The sequence below is a fragment of the Saccostrea echinata genome, unplaced genomic scaffold, assembly GCF_033153115.1.
Source record: "Saccostrea echinata isolate AGI-Se365-2 ecotype Australia unplaced genomic scaffold, CSIRO_AGI_Sech_v1 ptg000016l, whole genome shotgun sequence".
Lineage (NCBI taxonomy): Eukaryota > Metazoa > Mollusca > Bivalvia > Ostreida > Ostreidae > Saccostrea > Saccostrea echinata.
The window spans coordinates 8,509,450-8,531,504 of record NW_026889765.1 but is presented as its reverse complement, the minus strand read 5'-3'; the positions used below and the strand labels follow the sequence as shown (position 1 = coordinate 8,531,504).

At 32.7% G+C, this 22,055-nt stretch overlaps 1 protein-coding gene across 1 annotated transcript in view; it reads right to left on the bottom strand.

Annotated features, from left to right (window-relative positions):
- Positions 1 to 20,762: 20,762 nt before the first annotated feature.
- Positions 20,763 to 22,055, bottom strand: part of LOC133188884 (uncharacterized) — a 32,835-nt gene continuing 31,542 nt past the window's right edge. The window contains exons 21-22 of the mRNA XM_061324369.1: positions 21,461 to 21,554; positions 20,763 to 21,246 (exon numbers count right to left, since the gene is read on the bottom strand). Of these exons, the coding sequence (XP_061180353.1) occupies positions 21,090 to 21,246; positions 21,461 to 21,554 (251 nt within the window). The 3' untranslated portion in view covers positions 20,763 to 21,089. The remainder of the gene's footprint in view (positions 21,247 to 21,460; positions 21,555 to 22,055) is intronic.

Here is a 22,055-nt window from a genome sequence, read left to right as displayed (position 1 = left end):
ACCAAGTTCTACTTTTACAATGACACAGAACATTGTATGTGTTATATTACATACTACCTGAATTTATACAAAAACCAAATTTAATCCTCTCACAAATAGAAACCAGCTAATATAAATATATAATAGGTCCAGAACATTCTACTAATATAACCGGACATATGGCAAAGTTAAGGCTGCTGTACAATGTGCACCTAACAATAGCATCTATGCAAAATCTATTGAATTATTTTGACCTTAGTTTTGATCAATTCCAGGCAACTTCAAGTTTTTTGTATGGCAAGCCCTTTTACTATTTATTCGTAAAATAAATTTTCACTCAAAGTTACAGAGATATCTCTTATTTTAGAGAGATATCTCTTAAAAAATAGAGATATCTCTCAATTTAAAGAGATATCTCTCAACTTAAAGAGATATCTCTCTAAGAAAGAGATATCTCTTTCACTTAGAGAGATATCTCTTACACTAAGAGAGATATCTCTTTCACTTAGAGAGATATCTCTTCCACTTAAAGAGATATCTCTTTTCCTTTGAGAGATATCTCTTTCGTTTAGAGAGATATCTCTTAGCGTTAAAGAGATATCTCTTTCACTTAGAGAGATATCTCTTTCACCTAGAAAGATATCTCTTTTACTTTGAAAGATATCTTTCCAAGTTAAAGAGATATCTCTCAAAGTAAAAGAGATATCTCTCTAAGTTTATCTTAAGAGATATCTCTCAAAGTGAAAGAGATATCTTTCAAAAGTGTCCAAAAGAGATATCTCTCAAGCAAAAAGAGATATCGCTTTACTGTAAAGAGATATCTCTCTACATTATTTTTATTTAAAAAGCATTTTTAATGACTTCTCCCTTTAACGGAAGTAAGCTTTATATTCACGAAAATGCATTAAATCAAAACGAAAGTAGAGACGAGAAAGTAGAACATGTGGTGTTTTATGGTATTTGTGAGCAAATTACTGACTTGCAGGTGTAACGATGACCCCAAGATACGACACAAGAAGGGCTTGATCAACTGATTTAATGGAAAGGAGTTCAGAGTAAGAAACTTAGCCGATCATGAAACATCGTAAACGTATCACATGGGCTTGCTCCCGAAATGTAAACAATATAAATTAAAAATATATATATATTAAAACCCATCGTGATGACTGATACAATTTAGTAGATCTACAAATATTTCTTTCTCTTTATTTACATTGTTTACATTCCGGAAGCACCCCCTGTGATCGTTACCTGCATACGAGTTGGATACCTTATGTTCTTAATATACTATCATACTATGGGTTAAAAAAAGTATTACAGAAACAAGTGCCTGTGGAAAGCGAGTAGACCATTTGATTCTGAAAGGGGGAAGTGACTTGCAGATTTTGGGAAATAAATAATCTGAACCTCAAAATGTTGAAAACAAATAATTTGTCCTTCCCCCCCCCCTTCCTCTTTGTGTGTGTGTGTAAGGGGGGGGGGGTTAAAATGTTATAAGTGAAGGAAAAATATATATAATTTTCTGTATTTATCATCTTGAAAATAGTTAGTTTGTCCTTCACTGGTATGGAAAGAAATAAGCTGACTTTAAAAATAGCCCTCTATCCCCCCTTCTTAGAATGAAATGATTGTTCCCTTAATTTTGAAACATACATGTATTTAGCTTTCCTGTGCTGAAGGCTCAATTGAGCTTTGAATTCTGATCTAAATTTGTGGATCAAATGAAAGATATTCAAATTAAAGGTCCCGCTCTCTTTCAATAGGAGATAATAGATAATTAGTGAAAATTTTATGACATATTTAATAAATATAAATCTTTCTCAAGAACCACTGGGCCAGGTGAGTTGAAACTTATGTGCAAGTTTTATTATATAGTGTAGATTCACAATCATTCATAGCTTAATTGACTCTCTAGGGTAGTATGGGGCAACAATGGGTGATCAAGTTTTACATTAGAATATGTAGGAATTTTTTATAGAATCTTCTCAATCAAGCTAAGGCATAATTGTTCATACAGTAAAATCTCATTATCTCAAACTCAATTGGACCAAGAAAAAACTTTGAGATATCTGAGGATTCAAGGTATCAAGGGTATATTACTTAAACAATAAGCAATTGGGACTTCGCATTCGACATATCCATGGTGTTTGAGATATCAGTGTTCTCGATACTGAAGTTCAACTGTATTTACATGGAAGCATTAGGTTGTGTTTGTACGTTCAATCAAATTTGTTCAAATTATGACATGGGGGGTATGGGGGGGGGGGCATTATGAGCAATTAAAGTTTTACAAAGGAATATATATGGAAACAAATCTTTAAAAATCTCTTCTCAAGAACAATAAAAAGATAAGTAATATTTTTAAGGAAGCTGGGATCCTCATGTCTCCGGGGCTAGGGTTGAGCCAGCTAGAACAGGCAAAACAATCAAGTTTTACTTCGGAAGATGGGGGGGGGGGGGGATCTGCTTATAAAGAACAACATGGCCATAGTGACTAAGGTGATCATTGTGGCCATGGGCCTTTTGATTTCATGTTTTTCTAGTGCAGTTGCAGACCACTGTATTTAATTTGAAAAGACCAGTTACATGCAATGATTAATGAAACATCCCCTTCAAATTTTTTTCTGTCATTGTTTCAGATATGAAGTGCAACGAGGGTATGTCCAACACACTTTCTGTGACACTTGTCTTCGAATGCGAAGGATGTCCAAGATTCCAGTGATTGTAACAAGTTAATATGATTACCTGAAAAAGTGCGAGTTAATTTTTACATGTGTATGTATTTTTAGCTCACCTGAGCTGAAAGCTCAAGTGAGCTTTTCTGATCACATTTTGTCCGGCATCCGTCTGTCTGTCCGTCTGTCTGTCTGTAAACTTTTCACATTTTCAACTTCTCCTCAAGAACCACTGGGCCAATTTCAACCAAATTTGCCACGAAGTATCCTTGAGTAAAGGGAATTCAGGTTTGTTCAAATAAAGGGCCATGCCCTCTTTCAAGGGGAGATAATTATGAATTAGTGAAAAAATAATGGCATCATTTAAAAATCTTCTTCTCAAGAACCATAGGGACAGGAAAGATGAAACTCATATGGAAGCATCCTCAGGTAGTGTAGATTCAAGTTTGTTCAAATCATGACCCCCGGGGGTAGGGTGGGGCCACAATGGAGGATCAAAGTTTTACCTAGAAATATGTAGGAAAAATCTTTAAAAAATCTTCTTCTCAAGAACAGCAAAGCCATGATGAGTCATATTTATATGAAAGCATCCTCAGGTAGTGTACATTCAAGTTTGTTCAAACCATGACCCCAGGGGGTAGGGCGGGCCACAATGGAGGATCAAAGTTTTACATAGAAATATATAGGAAAAATCTTTAAAAATCTTCTTCTCAAGAACAGCAAAGCCATGATGAATCATATTTATATGGTAGCATCCTCAGGTAGTGTAGATTCAAGTTTGTTCAAATCATGACCCCGGGGGGTAGGGTGGGCCACAATGGAGGATCAAAGTTTTACCTAGAAATATATAGGAAAATATCTTCTTTTGAAGAACAACAAACCATGATTAGTCACTTTGATATGGAAGCATCCTCAGGTAGTGTAGATTCAGTTTTGTTCAAATGATGACCCCCAGGGGTAGGGTGGGGCCCAGTGGGGGATTGAAAGTTTTACATAAGAACATACAGAAAAAATATTTCTTCTCAAGAACAGAAAAGCTATGTTCAGTCATACTGATATGGAAGCATCCTCAGGTAGTGTAGATTCAAGTTTGTTCAAATGATGACCCCTGGGATAGGGAGGAGCCACAATGGGGGATCAAATTTTTACAAAAGAATATATGGGAAAATTTTTAAAAATCTTCTCAAGTACATTAAAGCCATTTGTTATATTGACATGGAAGTATCATCAAGTAGTTTAAAATTCAAGCCCCCCCCCCCCCCCGTTAATCTTTTCAATACTGAACTGATTTGTGCTTTTGCCTAGCCAATGTGCTCAGGTGAGCGATGTGGCCCATGGGCCTCTTGTTTTATTATAACTTAGAAACATGCTGTTAAAAACATTGAAACGTGAAATAGATCAATTCAAAAAGACACTATGTTCTCTTAAAGTCTTAAAAGATTTTTCCTTGTTTATGTGTAGGTCACAAGTACAGTCTGCAGAGACAAGCACTTCTATCATTGAGGGAAAGTCTGCATTGTCAAGTTCTTTGCATAGACAGAAAAGAGATAAGCAATGGGGTGTATGGACCAGACCAGGATTCAAGTCAGGGCCCCCTGAATCAGTAGTCATTTGCTCTACCAATTTAATTATCTGGCCACCAGAAATTGAACCCACCTGAATGCCTTATATGGATCTCTGGAACTCTGAAATATCCAAGTTTTATCAATAAGAGAGGTTAATCCACCTATGTCAAGTGACCATAATTTAACAATTCACTGTATACACTTCAACAAAACTGCAACCCAGGAAGAAATTATTGTCCTATTATTAATCTTCTGGCTACAGAAAAAAAATTACATGTGATGTTAGTATAGTTTTTTATTATGTTTACTGATACTGTGGACCTTATTTAAACTTGTAGGATATCAATCTCCTATGCAGAGTTGTCATTTGTTCCTCTCTCAGACATGTATGGGCCAATGGTAGAGAGTGGTAGAATATTTCACATGTATAATATTTTTACACAATACATTCAATTTAACGGCAGTCAAGTTTATAACTTAAGATTTTTTGGGGGGGAGGGGGGTTTCAATTCTAGTTCCCAATACACAAGTATAAGTTTCATTTTTCATTCATCTATAAGTAATATAAAATTTTTGTCTTTTCTTTCATTTTCTTTTCTTTATGTTGTTCATATTTACCTTACACTTTTTTGAGTGAGGGTGAATGAAAAGGCTGACTGTAGCCCAAACCCTGATTTCCTATTGAAGAAGCATTGGAAGTTTGTGCCTCATCCATAAATTGAATATATGTGTGATGGTCTTGACCCAAGGTTATTTGATGAAGTTTGAGCTGATTTTATAAAATAAAAATTTATAAAAATCTATAATTCCTGTTTGACTATATCTTGTAATTGAGAACATTTAGAGGCTCATACTTATCGCAAATATTGAGCATGACCTGCGGTTATGACTGATCTTAAATCAAGGTCATTTTTAAGCAAGTTCAAGGTAACTGGCAGAAAAAGTGTATTACCTTTTTCAAATGCATAATTTGCAAATGATACTTGACACAAAGATTGCTTATGACTAAATGGTGTTTCATGACCTTATCCAATGTCAAGATTACTGGCAGTAAATGTGTGAAATTTGTTTTCATTTCATTACTCCCTCATGGATAAGTATTGAAACTGGAAACTTCAAAGATTATTTGTAAGCTGAAAGTACATCATAACCTTTACCCATGATATTGTGGCAAGTTCAAGGTCATTGGCCAAAAAAAATTGCTCATGTCAGGTCTATAATGTCTTAATGGAGAAACAGTAAATATCTCCCTTTTATTTAAAGATTTATGATGAATAGAAGATGCATCTTTTCTTTCTTAACCAGTAGCATTTTGGCAAGTTCAAGGTCACATTTAGAAAATTGATATTAGCATTTTCAGAAAAAAATTGTTTAGGGGGTATAATGTTGGAGTTTGTTCACAGTTATTGTTCAATCATAGTATACATGCAGGTAGAATCCATGACAATTCAGCCATAACTGGAAGGTATTTTTGAATCCTTAATGATAGAATTTTTGCAGATTTAGATTTTACTGACTTAACTTGGGAAGACCTCTTAAATAAAAAAGTCACATAAGTATAAGCATCAGGGCGACTATACTTTATGATATTACAATTTTTCATAGCATGTATTACCAGTACACAAAAAACAAGGTATGTACATGTAATAACCTTTTTATCTTGAATTCAAATAAAGATATTGAAAACACTGATACATTGTTTTATTGACTTGGGAATAAATTGCTTTGTCATTATTGAAATGTGGATACATGTACACGGTACCAGTAAGTAATTAATCTTTTTCAAACAATTTTAGACATTTAAAAACAAGTAAATGTGCAGAGAGTGTAGAAGTCTGTGCATCACTTTTCTTGGCCTGGAATTCTTCAAACAGGACAGAATAGGTTTGGTAGGACACCCTCAGATTCTCAACTTTGTTTAGGTAATTGCTTCTTGTGATTCACCTGTGAAATTATTATTTCAAAAATAAATATAACAAAATGTAGTAATGTAACTGATCATTCAATGTCAAGCTAAGCAAATAAAGCAATAGATAATATAAAATTAAAAACAAGAGGCCCAGGGGCCACATCGCTCACCTGAGCACTATGGCTAGGAAAAAGCAGAAATCAGGTTAGTGTTGAAAGGTTGAAAAATTTAAATATAAAAGTGGTTTGGGGGGGGGGGGGTATGAATTGAACAAATTTGAATCTACATTACCTGAGGATGCTTCCATTTAAATATGACCAATCATGGCTTTGCTGTTCTTGAGTAGAAGATTTTTAAAGATTTTTCCTACGTATTCCTATGTATTCCATTGTGGCCACACCCGACCCCCCAGGGGTCATGTTTAAACAAACTTGATTCTACACTAATCTAAGAATGCTTTCATATGAATATGACCAATCATGGCTTTGCTGTTCTTAAGAAATTTTTAAAAAAAGATTTTTACTATGTATTCCTATGTAAAACTTTGATCACCCATTGTGGCCCCACCCGACCCTTGGGGGTCATGATTTGAACAAACTTGAATGTACACTATCTGAGGATGCTTCCATGTAAATATGACCAATCATGGCTTTGCTGTTCTTGAGAAGAAGATTTTTAAAGATTTTTCCTATATATTCCTATGTAAAACTTTGATCGCCCATTGGGCCCCACCCGACCCTTGGGGGTTATGATTTGAACAAACTTGAATGTACACTATCTGAGGATGCTTCCACATAAGTTTCATATTTTCAAGCTCAGTGGTTCTTGAGAAGAAGATTTTTTAAAGATGCCATTAATTTTTCACAAATTCATAATTATCTCCCCTTGGAAGAAGGCGTGGCCCTTCATTTGAACAAATTTAAATTCCCTTTACCCAAGGATACTTTGTGGCAAGTTTGGTTGAAATTGGCCCTGTGGTTCTGGAGAAGAAATCGAAAATGTGAAAAGTTTACAGACGGACAGACAGACAGACTACAGACAAAATGTGATCAGAATAGCTCACTTGAGCCTTCGGCTCAGGTGAGCTAAAAATATGAAAGTGAGAGAGGGCCAAACTAAGGGTTTAATTATTAATTCATAATGGAAGTAAACAAGCTTGAAAGACACACAATTCAATCTTAGAACATGTACCTGGTATTTCTTAAATTTTAAGTTCATTTACAGTGTATGTAGGTGTCAACCTTTCATCAACTACTTCTGTATATAATATTGAAGGGTTTTAATTTGTAAGACAGAGTGAATTAAAGTTATACATGTATTTATTTATGTGTATTTAACACATCACCATAAATGTGATGACGCAGAATGGTCTACAAACAAACAAACTTATTTTGTGTGATCTCATAAACTACATGTGTCTTCCTTCTGTGGCCAATCACATACAAAATTTGAAAGCTGAGGATATAATGAAGAAAACTAATATTGTTGACTGAGTTATATCCCATTCCCATATAAATGTTCAATGAAATTGATTCATAGTGATTGGACCCTTACAACTATAGTTGTCTTTCTGAAATGGACAATTCCTCTGTGTAACATTTTTTTTTTAAGTAATGAGGTAAATCAAAGATTGTTGAACAGATGGAATTCATTAAGATATGATTAATATATTTTATTAATATTTAGTCATGCAATCAGTAAGAATAAATACCTGTTAGCTCTCTATTCCCTTAGGAATACACCAGGTCTAGAGCACAGTCCTAAGTTAGCTTAGAGTACATTGATCAATCTCAGCTTTACACTAGCTGGCATTATGACAAAGGAGGGGACAAAACTCAGATGTCTCAACCTGCAACACATAAATTATTTGAAGTGACCTGTTTTACGCTATATCAGAGATAAAAAAAATCTCCCAGTCATGGTTACTTTATGGAAGGTATAGTCACTGAAACTGCTTTCTGTCAATACCAAACAGCCAATTTCTTGCATAAAATTATTTACACCTTTTGCATTTAAATAAAATTAAATGAAAAGTGATTTGGAATATTACTGGTATGTACCCTAAATGACTGCACTGAACCGTAAACTTTGCTTAATTTCAGAAATATTTGATTTCAAAAATATATAAAAAAAAAAAAAATTCTGAGGAATTGTCAGAGAATGTACATGTACCATGATAGATTAATTTTGCTGGGAAATAAAAACAAAGACCAAAGGGCAAGGATTTTATTTTACAAACTAGATGTGTGTGGTAACACCAGAAATGCCCCCGCAGACAGCCAAAATTGCAAATTGTAGATTGCACATCTGTAGCCAAGATAATGATTAGAAATTGAGAATTTTTAAATCTTTTCCAAGTTCAAGGGGGATAACTGTCAATATCATGACCAAATTCAAACTTGACCTGCATATTCCTATGATGTATCAAATTTGAGTTGAATGTGTACAACTGTTGCCGAGATAATGAATGGAAATTCAATGATGATGGAATGAAAGAATGACTGAACAGGGTAACACTATATGCCCCCCCCCCCGACCATTTTATGGCGGGGGCATAAAAATTCTGAAGATTAAGGGGTACCTATATTCTCCTACATTTCAGATGACAAGGAAAGTATTTCTATTCTGCTAAGGCAAATTTTCAAACTTCTAAAAAAAAAAAACAAGTTCAAGCTATAGATTTCCATAAAAAGAAGTGTTGCAATTATGACTTGGCAATCCATTATTATAATTTTTATTTCCATTTCACACAATAGAATTTGCATCAAAATCAAAGAATGTCTTGATCCCTTTCCTTTAGTGAGAGCAGAAAAAAATAAAATTAGACCCAACTAGATCACAATTTGTAGCAATCTTGTTGGAGCGGAATAAATATCTAATTTTAGTTAGACTGAATTTATTTAAATTTGTTAATTTTTTGTTCGATTTATTGAAGGATAATGACTAGCGCATTTTATTGATCTTTGCAATCAATCAGAGTTCAGCTTATTGTATAAAAGACAAGAGACAAAATGTACATAATTAAACCACAGGTGCTTCAAGGGAACAGGAACACGACCCACCCCAACCCTCTAAAATTTTGGGCTTCCGAGTTATTTTTTGATTTATTTTTTTAAGCATATATGTTGATGTATAATGCACTATAAAAATTCACAATTAATGCATTAATAAGCTATGTATAAAAATATACCAATGATATAAATAGAGAGGTTATTTATATTTTTTTTGGGGGGGGGGGGGGATACATCATATACCAGAGACATATATATCCCTAGATACATATACAGGTATAGCTTATTGCATCAATTGTGAATTTTTATAGTGCATTATACATCAACAAATGCTTTAAAAAATCATGAAAAATAATTCAGAGAGCCATTAATGTTTTTTGGAGAAGTTGCTAACCCCCCCCCCCCCTTCGCCTTTTGAAATCGTTGCAACGGGCCTGATGGGGGGGGGGGGGGGGGGTCCAGTCCCCAAGCACCTGTGCATTAAACCATGAGCATCAGAACCTAATGGGGCTAATTGTAGAATTGCTGGTGGTTGGCTGGGAGCAAATCTCCCCACTTTTTTCCACAAAACAACATTAATTACGCCCAATAAAAATATTCAGCAAAAGTTCACTGTTCAACGGAATAGACCCCCACCCGATTCTCCAACTTGATTTCGACGAGGATGTTAATTAAAGTAGTCTTTAATTTTGACCTATTTAACAATATAACTTAAATACATATGACAAGTAATTCAGTGTTGTTTAGATTTAAAATTAGAAACAGCTGATTATTTCAAAAGCTGAGAAAATTCGGTCCATCGCAGTTGAGATTATTGCTAGCCTACTTTCGTTTTCCTGAATATAAAGACTTAAGCATGTTTATCAACAAAGTAGTCATTATCCTTTTGTTGTTTCAAACAAGGGATTTAGCATTTCTTTCTACATATTTCATTCTGGAATTGGGCATGCTGAATCTATATCAGAGGCAGAGATCTATCGTATATATGATCATCAAACATTATACTTCCTGCCATGTGGTGTCTAGCCTCGCTTTCGTATTAAGGGAGGAATAATTATTTCATTTTAAGGATAACTTGAAAAGAGATATCTCTTTCATTAAGAGAGATATCTCTTTAACTTAGAAAGATATGGCTCTAAATTCGCTCTTGAGTACATCTTGACCTATGATTTTAACAAGAGGAATATAAAATAAATTATTTAAAAAAATGAAATAAGAAATGTTTTATATTGAAAAGTATATTGCAAATATATAAAAAAGATAAAATAAGCAGATTTTTTCATCAACTTACTTTTTTTTCTTGAAATGAATTTGATAATTCCACTAGAATTACGCATGTGTAGGGGGACATTTTCAACCATGTCAAAATAAAAGTCAAATATACGGCGATAATACCTTGTACACAGAATATCTTCATTCACTACTGTTTAGGAAGGATAAAATTAACATACAAAAGTATTTTAATGCACATTATGTTTAAAATAAAAGAAAAATAGGAATTTATTTCTTCTCATATTTTGAACGTAACGTCTGTCAGACTCAATACACCGGGTACATTGTTATAAAATGGGCCATTGTTTATGCAAACTATTTTATCTTTCTTGTCTACTGATAGAAAATTTACCTGTTTATCAATTAAGTGATCGCAGATTCAACAGAAAAGCACGTGTGCTTAGAAATTAACAAATCTGTGGGATGCTTCCTGTGTCTGTCATGGCAAGTGGGCATTACGTTCTATTTTAAGAATGGAGCTCGGAGATGCTTCTTCTTATACATTTGACTTACAGGTTATGAATATTTAAATTTTCTCCAGTGTTCTATGCAAATGTGTTTACATTTCGATAAGAAGAGCTACAGAGAGAGCCCGAGAAGCCACGAACGTTTGTCTGTCAAGTGTTACGTTACACAAAGTATGTTACGTTCATGAAAATATAAGTTGTCTTTATCCTAGATTTTAAACACATATCATCAAATATTGTCAGCTGGTAGGTGTATTTTGGATTTTTTTTTAAATATGAACTTGCACGCTCTTCATCACTACATAAACACTTAAAATTTGACATTTCTTACATAACGCACCGATTGACAGACATTGCCTGAATACTATCGTAACGGTGACGGACAAAACGAATGTCTGTTCATGTTACGTGAAACAAACGGGTGCATTCAGATTTATACGTTCAGTGAATTAAACCAAAAAGTATTTTTATTTAAGAATATTAGTGTATCATAAGGCAGAATTTGTCTTTATAACTAAAACAATACAATTTTGTAGTTGTTTTCTTGCAGTTTTAAAAACGAGTCTGTCAGGGTTACGTGCATCCGTACATGTTACGATATAGGTTTGATCTATATGAAATAATTTATTTTTCTAAATTTCATTAGTATTTTCATAAATAATAATGTCTTGTGTATTATAATTCCCAAGAATAAAAGATAAGCTTTGAATGATAAATTTTATTGGCTCATTTCAAACAAGTATTGCTCAAGAAATATCGTAACATGACAGACATGGTGGAAATTTTGTATGTTACAAAGCGTATAGCAGAGATTTATTTTTTAAAAATTCAAATTTAAAATCTATAAGGAATCAAAATTTGAATAATGTCCATTTCTTACGGCAACATTATCTTTTTGATAAAATAATGAAAGTTTATGGTTTATTTGGCTGGCTAAGTAAAGGAGTCTGTCAGTGTTACGATCATCAGTTTGTGCATCAAAAGTAGCTTAAAAATCTTTTTTCTTCTACGTAAGAGTGAAAATTTTTTTTGCATTGTTTAAGGAATTGTTTAATTTTATTTTTTACAAATTATTTGTATTGCTAAGCATCAGAAATGTAATTTAATCATGTCAAGTTTTATCATACGTCTGTCATGTTACGTTATGTGTCTGTCATGTGTTACGTGACACATATTTCAAACATTAATAAAATATTTATTTTTGACTTGATTATCTATTCAAACATTTTTTTGTCCTATTTAGAGTCAAAACTTCAAATACACATAAAGAAATCTAAGAAAAAAACGTGTCTACAGAATTCTTTATTTGTCCTCCCAGATGTACTCAAGAGCGAATTTAGAGCCATATCTCTTTGAAAATCTAAAGAGATATCTCTCTAACTTAGAAAGATATCTCTTTTAACGTTGTTAAAGAGATATCTCTCTAACTTTAAGAGATATCTCTCTAGCTTAAAAAGATATCTCTCTAAGTAAAAGAGATATCTCTCTTGCAAAAAGAGATATCTCTTTTGTTTATAGAGCTATCTCTCTAGGTTATAAAGATATCTCTCTTAGTCAAAGAGATATCTCTCTTGGTCAAAGAGATATCTCTTTTAGTTAAAGAGATATCTCTTTTAGTTAAAGAGATATCTCTATGAGCTAAAGAGATATCTCTCTAAGCGAAAGAGATATCTCTCTTATTGAAAGAAAAAATTATTTTTCGAATAAATAGTAAAAGGGCTTGCCATACTTTTGTCCTTATTTTGAGAGAATTCTATGGTAAAATTATAATATGATTTGAATGTATTTTTGAAAGATTATTTTATTGTGACATAATTTTGTAGGATTAACTGGTTAGTTATATCTATTTTGTTTTCAACTTGACTTTCTGGTACTTTTGTTTGAAACTTAACTTAATAGGTTTTTTTTTGTAGCCCCCCCCCCTTTCTTTAGAAAAAAACAGAAATAAATTCTACACCATAAGCTTGAAAGGTAACACTTTAAGCAATGATTTTTTTAAAAGCAATATCTTTACACTGTATAAGCAGTCTATTGCTTATATTTTGGTCTCATTCTACAATGGCAAAGATTAATCATGATACATGTACACATTCAACTGATTTATGTATTTCAATGGTGGTGGATGTACCTGATGTATTGGATTGTGATGATACATATATTCAATGTCTGGTTTTCCAACTGGTTCACAGACTATTTGCGATTCTTTTCTTTGACTTATATTGGGGCCCATCCTCACTGTGTCCACAGAAAGGTCCGACCGAGTTTCCATATTGTTGTTCCCCTATTCTGGGTTTGCATTTTCCGATTTCGACGCAATATGAAACAAAAAGACAATAATTAATGTTGATAACCAATATTTGATCATATAATAACAATACAAAGGTAAATTAATTATTTTTTGGCATAACCGCGTGTGCGTCGTCTGCTTCGTAAAAATTTGAATCCAACATCATCCGCCTTATTTAATAAACATCAACAGTAATAAAAGCTCTAAAATGGTTGAAAAACAATTCATAAATGGAAAATTATACGATTTTTTAAAATTACAAAGCAATAATTAGATGTATTCTTTGCAAGCATTTGATATGCGTCTTTACCTTTCAAAGGTTCAGCAGAAAGGAATGTGAAGAACAAACCCGACCGTTTATATAGACAACACTTGCTGTGTCATCCAAGCCCGACTCTTAAAAACCAACGTACAAGGGACCTATATACTAGTATATAGGTCCCTGCAAATATACTTTTCTCGTAAAATAAAGGCATCTATTTTGTATACACAAATAGATGCTATTATTCATCTTTTGCAAAGTTAACATTCTTTTCCTGAAGAATGGAAAACAAAGAAAACAGTGTTTTCTCTGCAAACTTTACTTGTACGTTCTCATTACTTGCACGTATGAAGATTACTCCTTTGTTAATCAGTGTGATTGGTTTGCATTGAAATATTTTGAAAAAATGAGCAATAATATGATTTTATTTTACTTTTATATTTTAAAAGTACTGAATGCTGTTAGCTAATAAACGGAATTGTTTTTACATGTATTTCGGAAAGTTAACGTTTTGATGGCACATGAGAGATAATGGTGTGTCTTTGTCATACAATTTTATGACTTCTTCAGAATTTGATAGAAGCATTGTAGGCACAAATATAAACATGATTATAATGATTTAGGCACATATACCAATAATGCTAGCAAAGTAAAATATCTCAAAGATATTTTCAACATTTTGATATTATTAATGTTTTTTCAAGAAATATGACGTAATCTTAAATAGAATTGCAAAAGAATTGGTTGAGTGAGAATGATGTTTTTATTGTTTTTTTAATGTCTGAAAGGATCTACCAACAAAGATATTAACAACAACTATAGTTTACAACAGAAAAATAAAGTTACAAACTTTTTTTTCATGCCAGCCAAAGTATACATGTAACATCTTTTGCCTTGTGAATCAAATTACGTTTTTGACGTCAAATCAAAATATCAGCGTTCTTGCAATAATAAATTTATTGAAACTTTAATTTCAATTATTCTGCTCCATTTATTCTTTATTAAATTTTGAAATTTTTATTTAAAAGGCAAAAATGCTTTATATTCAAGTATAATCCCAAATTTATCATCATCGATATTTGAAATACGAGATATAGTGATGAAATATTGAAAATAGTTTTTAGGTAAAGTTTCATAGTAAATCAGTTTCATAATACATATATATCAATATTTCAAAATAAAGTATCAAAGTGACCTATTAAATGAAAGTTTCTAAGTGAAAAATTTGAAGATAACGAACAGTAACCAATCTAAAAAATCTATAAACAATGCAAATCTACGAACAGGGCATTAAACACGGACCCCCGGAAATTTAAAAGGTAGGATTAGGTGCCTAGGAGGAGTAAGCATCCCATTTTGACCGGACACACCTATGTATTGATCAGGTAGACGGGATATTCCGTAGTCAAATTCAATATAAAATCAAAGGCCTAAATATTGGTATGAAATACATCAGCCAAAATCCGACCAAATGAGTTGTATTTGCTAAAAAGGTCATAGAATTTACGAAATGCTGACTTTAAACGAGGTTATTGAAATCCCTGTAATATCAAATTATCTGTCAGTAGCCTGTCTCGGTTTAAAGATGATTGTACTCGGACCATGCTCCTGAGTCTCGAGTAAACTGAAAATGTAAACACCATATGTGATAGGTGATAGCGGAATATTTCTAAATAAAAAAGGAAAGGAGATGATGGAAAAGCCGAAGTCATCTGGTTTGTCATACAATTTAGTTGTAAGTTGGCCCTTACCATATATAGTCAATTTAACACCCATATATGAAACAGATGCGGCAGATTCTGTGGCGTCTTATATTTCAAGTTCACAGCGCAGCTAGGATGAGGCTGTCCGTAAAGTTTTACATTGTACCAGCTCTTGTTTCACCTGTGAACTACCTAGACATGACATCATACAAGCATAACGAGCTGACATGACGTGGAAAGTGTAATTTCTTTTTTTTTTCTTTCATATGACATGTAGAAAATTTTATACGTTGCTGTTGAATAAATAAGATGTCTGGATTGTTGTTTTAAGTGTCGATATGCTATTAAGATGGTATACATTTGCAATATAATATCGTCATTCCTTTCACCTGTCTAATATACAGCGTATTAAAACAATCACAGAAAAGTAAAATGTAAAATACTCCCCGTTACACGTCCGTATGTAAACAGATAAAGAATTTATATATCGTGTATATATTAGACTGGCACAAGTGATTAATATGGATAAATTGAAGATATTCTGTGTGAATCTATATGAGATTAATGTCCTTTTACTGAATCGTGCTGGAAGATTGTATGTCAAATAGCCCATTTTGTATAATTTGCAATAAAGGGTGGAAAATGCCCTCATGTGTGTGGTCAAGTTGAAGTTCTCATGACATATTTACCATGCATACATTTAGACTTGCCCCCATGCAGTACTTCATGTATACAATGAAATACAATTAATTGAATTCTGTAACAAAACGTTCTTAAAAATTTTATCAATTTTGCCAATGCGATTTTTTTTCATTTAGGAATAAGTAGAATTGCCAATCACGTGATCAAGTCATGAGATATCAAAAATGCTTTACCTGATTAAACTCTCTTCGCATATTTGTTGTACATGTATACATTATTTACAAATTGAAATCAAATCCTAGCTAGAAATAAAAGATTGTTTTTAATGCCCTTTAAGCCCTCGAACAGCCCTAACATAGTTGAGTGGAATATATTGGGTTCACATGTGAATGGAAGTAACTATTGTTTATTGATAATACGCCGTCGATAGATTCAAAAGACGAATTGTAGAAGACAGCAAGTGTTTTTTCTTCTCATGTAGATGATCTTGAATAAATTCTGTTTCATAGGAAAATAAAAACAGGTCAGCTTATAAAGGAGCACAGTTATTGCCCTTGGGAATTCCAACAGTTGTTGGAAGACCTGGTCTCCGAAGACTACATAAATATTGTCAATAACAACTCCAGCATCTTTTCATTATCAACTTCAGAGTACTTGTGTGTAGTGTCAGAGTGATTTTTATAAAAGTAATTTGGAGATGACCAATCACAAGATACGAAAATTTCCGAGTTCCATTTTTATTGAAGAAGCAGTTGTTTATGATATCTTAATTTCCTAGTTTTTAATTTATCTTGAGGAATGATTGCATAAAATGTAGAAAAGTCGTACGTTTTGACGTTACTGACTTTTGATAAAATTGGCAATTTTAAACTTCCTGAAAAATAATCTTACGGTTTTCTGATAATCCACCTCTGATTTACACCGACTTTAGAATATACTGTAGCATAGTACGTCTCGTCTGAAGTTTCTACTTTACAGCAGCTAAACTTCTGTTAGGAGTAAAGAAAAGGGCTTGGAAGAGCATTTGCTGGACCCGGCAATGTATATCTGTTGGAAACGATTTTTATGAAGTTTGGGAATCCAGTATAGGTAAGGTAGATCGAACTCACCTTCGTTGACTGGAATGTTAAAAGTATTAGACACTGAAATGTGATTTTGAAGAAGTTTATCTTTAGAAAGTGAACTGAGAGTATAACTTGGATTTCCTGAAGAATTTAAACCAAAGTTCTTCTAAAAATACTTATGAAGTGAGCCTTACAAATAAAAAAAAATATTGTTACATGGCTTATCAGCTGGAACCATAGCATCTTGTTCGCGTAGTCTTTCTCATTCTTTTATCACCTCCGATTTAGTAAAAACGAAGACACATGTATTTCTAAAGCACTCAATCCATTCTGATAAAGTGTTCAGAACTTCCTTTTAATATTTAGCGCAACGTCTGGAATACCTCAGCTTGAATTTTGGAAGACTGATCAAACGTTTTTATATATAAGAATAGTTCTTATGTTCACAGCATCTATTCTTTTTTTTTTTTGTATAAGGGGCCGACGGGTTGATTCAGAAATACTTCCATTTCTATTTGTTTTCTCTGTGATATCTCTTTGAAAGTTAGGAGAGTTGATTTCTTGATCATTCTAACGGAATGCAAATTTCGCCAATCGAAAGGTCAGGAGCTAAGAAGGCCTAATATGCATGTAATTCTCGTGCGGCTGTTTTTGTGTCTGACGCTAAGGAGGCCTAATATGCATGTAAATCTCGTGCGGCTGTCTTTGTGCTTGACGACAGTGGGCGGGGACTATTGAAATTGACATGTGAGGCCTCGTGTAATTTAAATCTATTAATCTACATTTTTAAAATCTAAATTTACAATTTTATTTCACAATGAAATGGAAATATAAAGAATCACTGTCTAGTTAGTAGAGTATGCCAGGGACATCAACGATAGTTGGAAACGTGGGATAATTTATGCATAACGGGCTTCGCCCTGGCATACTCTACTAACTAGACAATGATTCCTTAATTATCTTCTGACACAGTGGTGGTTTAAATAGCCTGTCCTAGGTAACATCCATAATCACAAACACAAGTTTGTGTTCTGCAGTTGAAGAATCTGAGTATTGACTTGCTTCAACTTCTTCAAATAGTCCATTCAAAAATTTCAAGATAACTGAGTACATTTTAGTCCTAATGTAATGAAGGTCTTATTGTTCATTGACATAAGGCATAAGTGAATCAAAACAGATGTCATGTATACAATGTCTAATATTTATACAATGTCTAATGTATGCTTATGCTCGGTGTCCAAGATTAAGCCTAAGTCTAGGTGAATTGTTCAAAATTCCCATTACATTCACATTCGCAAACTACAAGCGTGAGAGATTACATGTAATGTGGAAAGACCGTGCCTAGTTTCCTGATCAAGTATTCTTCTTGTCTACGGAATGGCGTACTCAAAGCAGGACTATTTGTTAGAAGATACAGTAAAGCACACCTAAAGCGAACACGATTATAATGAATTGACACAGCGAAGTGATTTTCATTTCCCTTGGCTTTAAAATATATTGTGCACTTAACGGATGTTACGAATTCTGCTTATATCAAAGCAAAATCATCCTACCCTGTCACTTCGTTATAAGTGTGTTTCACTGTATATTTGTGTTTCCAAAACTCTAACCCTCGTCGAAAGAATAAGGCGGTCAGGCGAATCGACATGTTTATAAAGATGTTGATGGCCCCCATTATTTAATTCAAACCTACATTCTCTTATTGAGTGAACCTTTTGTTTCCCCAGTATAAATCAGTCCGTAAAGAGTACATTCAATTCCATAGACAACGCTTGACGTTTTTTAAGTCAAACTTTCACCAGTTTTATTAAAAAAAACTTTGTCCAGTAAGGTTGCTTTAAAAGGAGGTATATGTTATCAAAATATCACAGGTTTTGCAATTTTTACTAGAATATTTAGAAATGGAACACAGGAGGTCCGAAAAAGAATTGTCAAAAATATCTCTGATTGAAACCTAACAATCTTTGATTTTAGTAAAGGTAAAAAAAAAATAGTTTCAAAATAAAACAAAATATTTTCTACAGTGCACTATAGTTTATTATAGTAAAAAGTAGTTATACATTGCTAGATGTAAATGATGTAAATATTTGTACATAGGTATTTTAAGAGTGAATGTAAATGGATAATCGATCGAGTAGCTGTGTATATGCATAAAAAATTGCGTCGAGCAGACAGCAATCTAAGATAATCAATACCGAAAGTGTTTTTTTTTTCAGGTAAAAAATATATAAATATCATAGTAATGGTCGATCAAATACTGGAGAGTTGGTAATTGTATAAATCTATCAATATTGTTTTTTTCTTGATGACTAATTTGTCGTTATAGGATATCCTTATAGGTGTAAAACTAAGCTTTATATAACGGAATCATGATTGTCAAAATTTTTTCATGCAGTTTCTAGAATATCACAAACATTCTAATTTGTACATCAGCCTATGAAAACTTCATAAAAACATATACTGATCGAGTTACATTAAGAAATTAAATATCTTAATCTAATGTCTAGATTTATTTAAATAAATTTTCATCATAGTTAATTTCATCTCTGCAGGATTGAATTATTACAATAACCAAAAGGTTGACTAAACATACACGCAGAAATATCTCAACGTCATATTTCTGTATCATTACGAAATTGCTACATTTAACTGGGTGTGACTGGGGATGCTTATTTCTCCTAGGCACCTGATCTCACGGGTCCGTGTTTTCCCCCCTGTTCACAGACTTGTACTATTTGTGAGTTTCTTCACTGTTTGTTATCTTCGCCTATTTCATATTTAGCAGCACTATCCCATTTTCAACATATTTTATTATCCAAGAAGTTTTATAAATTGTTATATTTCCTAAATAAAGAAATTTTTTGTATTTTCTGAGAAAAACTAAGGGACAAATAGATAAAAAGTTAGTCATTGACCTAGTTATTTGTAAGTACATTATAGATAGATAGATAGATAGATAGATAGATAGATAGATAGATAGATAGATATAATGTATATGATAGCACTAAAATCATTGGTTTACAATGTACATTAGGTGTGTTTTTTCATTCCTATCCGTGGAACATTTTTGGTCATCTGAGTAAACATGATCTAAAATAAGAATAAACATTGCCTTCTTGACCTTTACAGGAAGATTTTAAAAGATTTGTTTTTCTAGATGATTTTTGAACATACTTCCCTTTTTATTCCAATGTAAAAAATGGAGCCCAAAAAATTCTTGTTGCCATAATTGAACACATTCAAATAATTGTACATTCAGAGACATAATGTCTGAATATGTCAGAAAGCTTTCCTCTAAATTTCTTCAATACCGGCCCTGTGATTCTTGAGAAGAATATTTTTAAATGACGCCATCCTATTTTTTGCCTTTTTTTTTTTAATAACTTCCGCTTGGAGGAGGCTGTGCTCTTTATTTTAACAAACTGAATCACCAACAATCAAGGAAACTCTATGCAAAGTTTGGTTGATTTCGATTATGAAGAGCACCACTTACATGTAGGTCGACTAAAGGTGAGCTGGAAACCAATAACGTACTTGTATATTTTCCATTCTAATATACCATCAAGACTCAGTAATTCCAAAAAAGAACAATTTTTCTGATACATGAAAAGGTAGAAAATAATGTGTAGGAAGCCACAATTGCGTTTACCTGTCATATATTTTGTATATTTTGATTAAGATTGAATATGTATTTCATGATCTTCTTTCTCAGCATGGTAAATATATGATTAGTATATAAACATGTATAACGCGTAAGGTTTGCCTAAAATTCAACTACTCAATTTTTTTTTTTAAAGTTAGGTAAACAAAATCTACAAAAGTAATAAACAATCTTTGTACATGTATATGCTACATAATCTTACTTATTCATAAAACAAATTATTTAAAATATATAAAATACATGTCCAATTTTTTTTATTTAATAAAGTCCATGATTCGTTTCAGAGGCGGATACACTTTTTAAGTTATAAAATCTATAGTTTTAGGTCAATCAAAGTTTTTTTAAGAGCCCACTTCAATAAAAAAAATTCTATCTACCTCTTTATAAAAAAAATTCACGAGTCAATATAATGTAACAAAACAAACTTGCTTAATTTTTCTCATGTGAAAAATCAAGATAATGTATACCAAATCTAATCTTGATTTTTGAACAATTTCGACCAAAAAAAATCCATTGCCGATTTTAGTTTGGTTTGAGTCTAAAACACTTTTGAATGACATTCTCCTAAAAAAGGTGTTGCAAATCAGATATTTCATTTTCGGTTATCATAAAGTCCTTGTCTTGAGTAATAATAATCATCGCCATCAATATTTCCGGTGAAGAGGGTCTGAAGCTGGTCCACAATTTCCTCAAAGTTTGGACGCTTCTTGCTCTCATATGACCAGCACTTCTTCATTATTTTATAAAATCTGTAAAATAAGAATAAAATTATTAGTATTCATTTTTCATATTTTACATCATTTTGTATTCCAGGTAAATCAGAGATTATTTTCTCTCAGTGTAGATTTTTATAAACAAGATGTTAGTGAGAATATAGTATGAACCCTGTAAGCAATAAAATATGAACATTTTTCCCTGAAGTTTACTACATGAAAACTAATTTTAAAAATGAAATTTTTTTACGTGTCGTCACAGTGCTCTGGTTTCTTCAATCGTTCTCCTCGTTTTAGTCTAGAATCCAGTTCCACGCTCTTTATTCCTTCATACGGGGCCTCGCCTACAAAAAAAGCATGTTAAGTATTCCATGAATTAGTTTAATGCCCTGTTCACACGTATGCGCATTAAATATTCAATTCGTAGTAAATTAAACTTATGGAATTAAATTGTGTTCACAATACAGTCAATGCAAAGTTAACTAATGGTTTAAAAATTGGTAAGGTTATTATGACGTCATTTGCACAACACGTCCCCTTAGGCAGAACATATTACATATAACATAATATCATTGTGGATGTAGAAATGGTTAGTGATAAACTTAATCTTTCTGTGTTTTCACTCAAAAATAGCATAAATACTGGTATCTGTCCACTGACACATGTGTCAGTTGGCTTAATTTTGCTATTACGCATGCGTCAGAATTTAATGCGATTTAGCATCCTCAAGCGTTCACGGGTATATGTAGCTAATGAGAAGTAATTTGAGTAAATTAATTTGAATTAAACTAATTCGCATTAAATTCTCCGTGTAAACGCTGTTCATATTTATTATGCAGCATCCT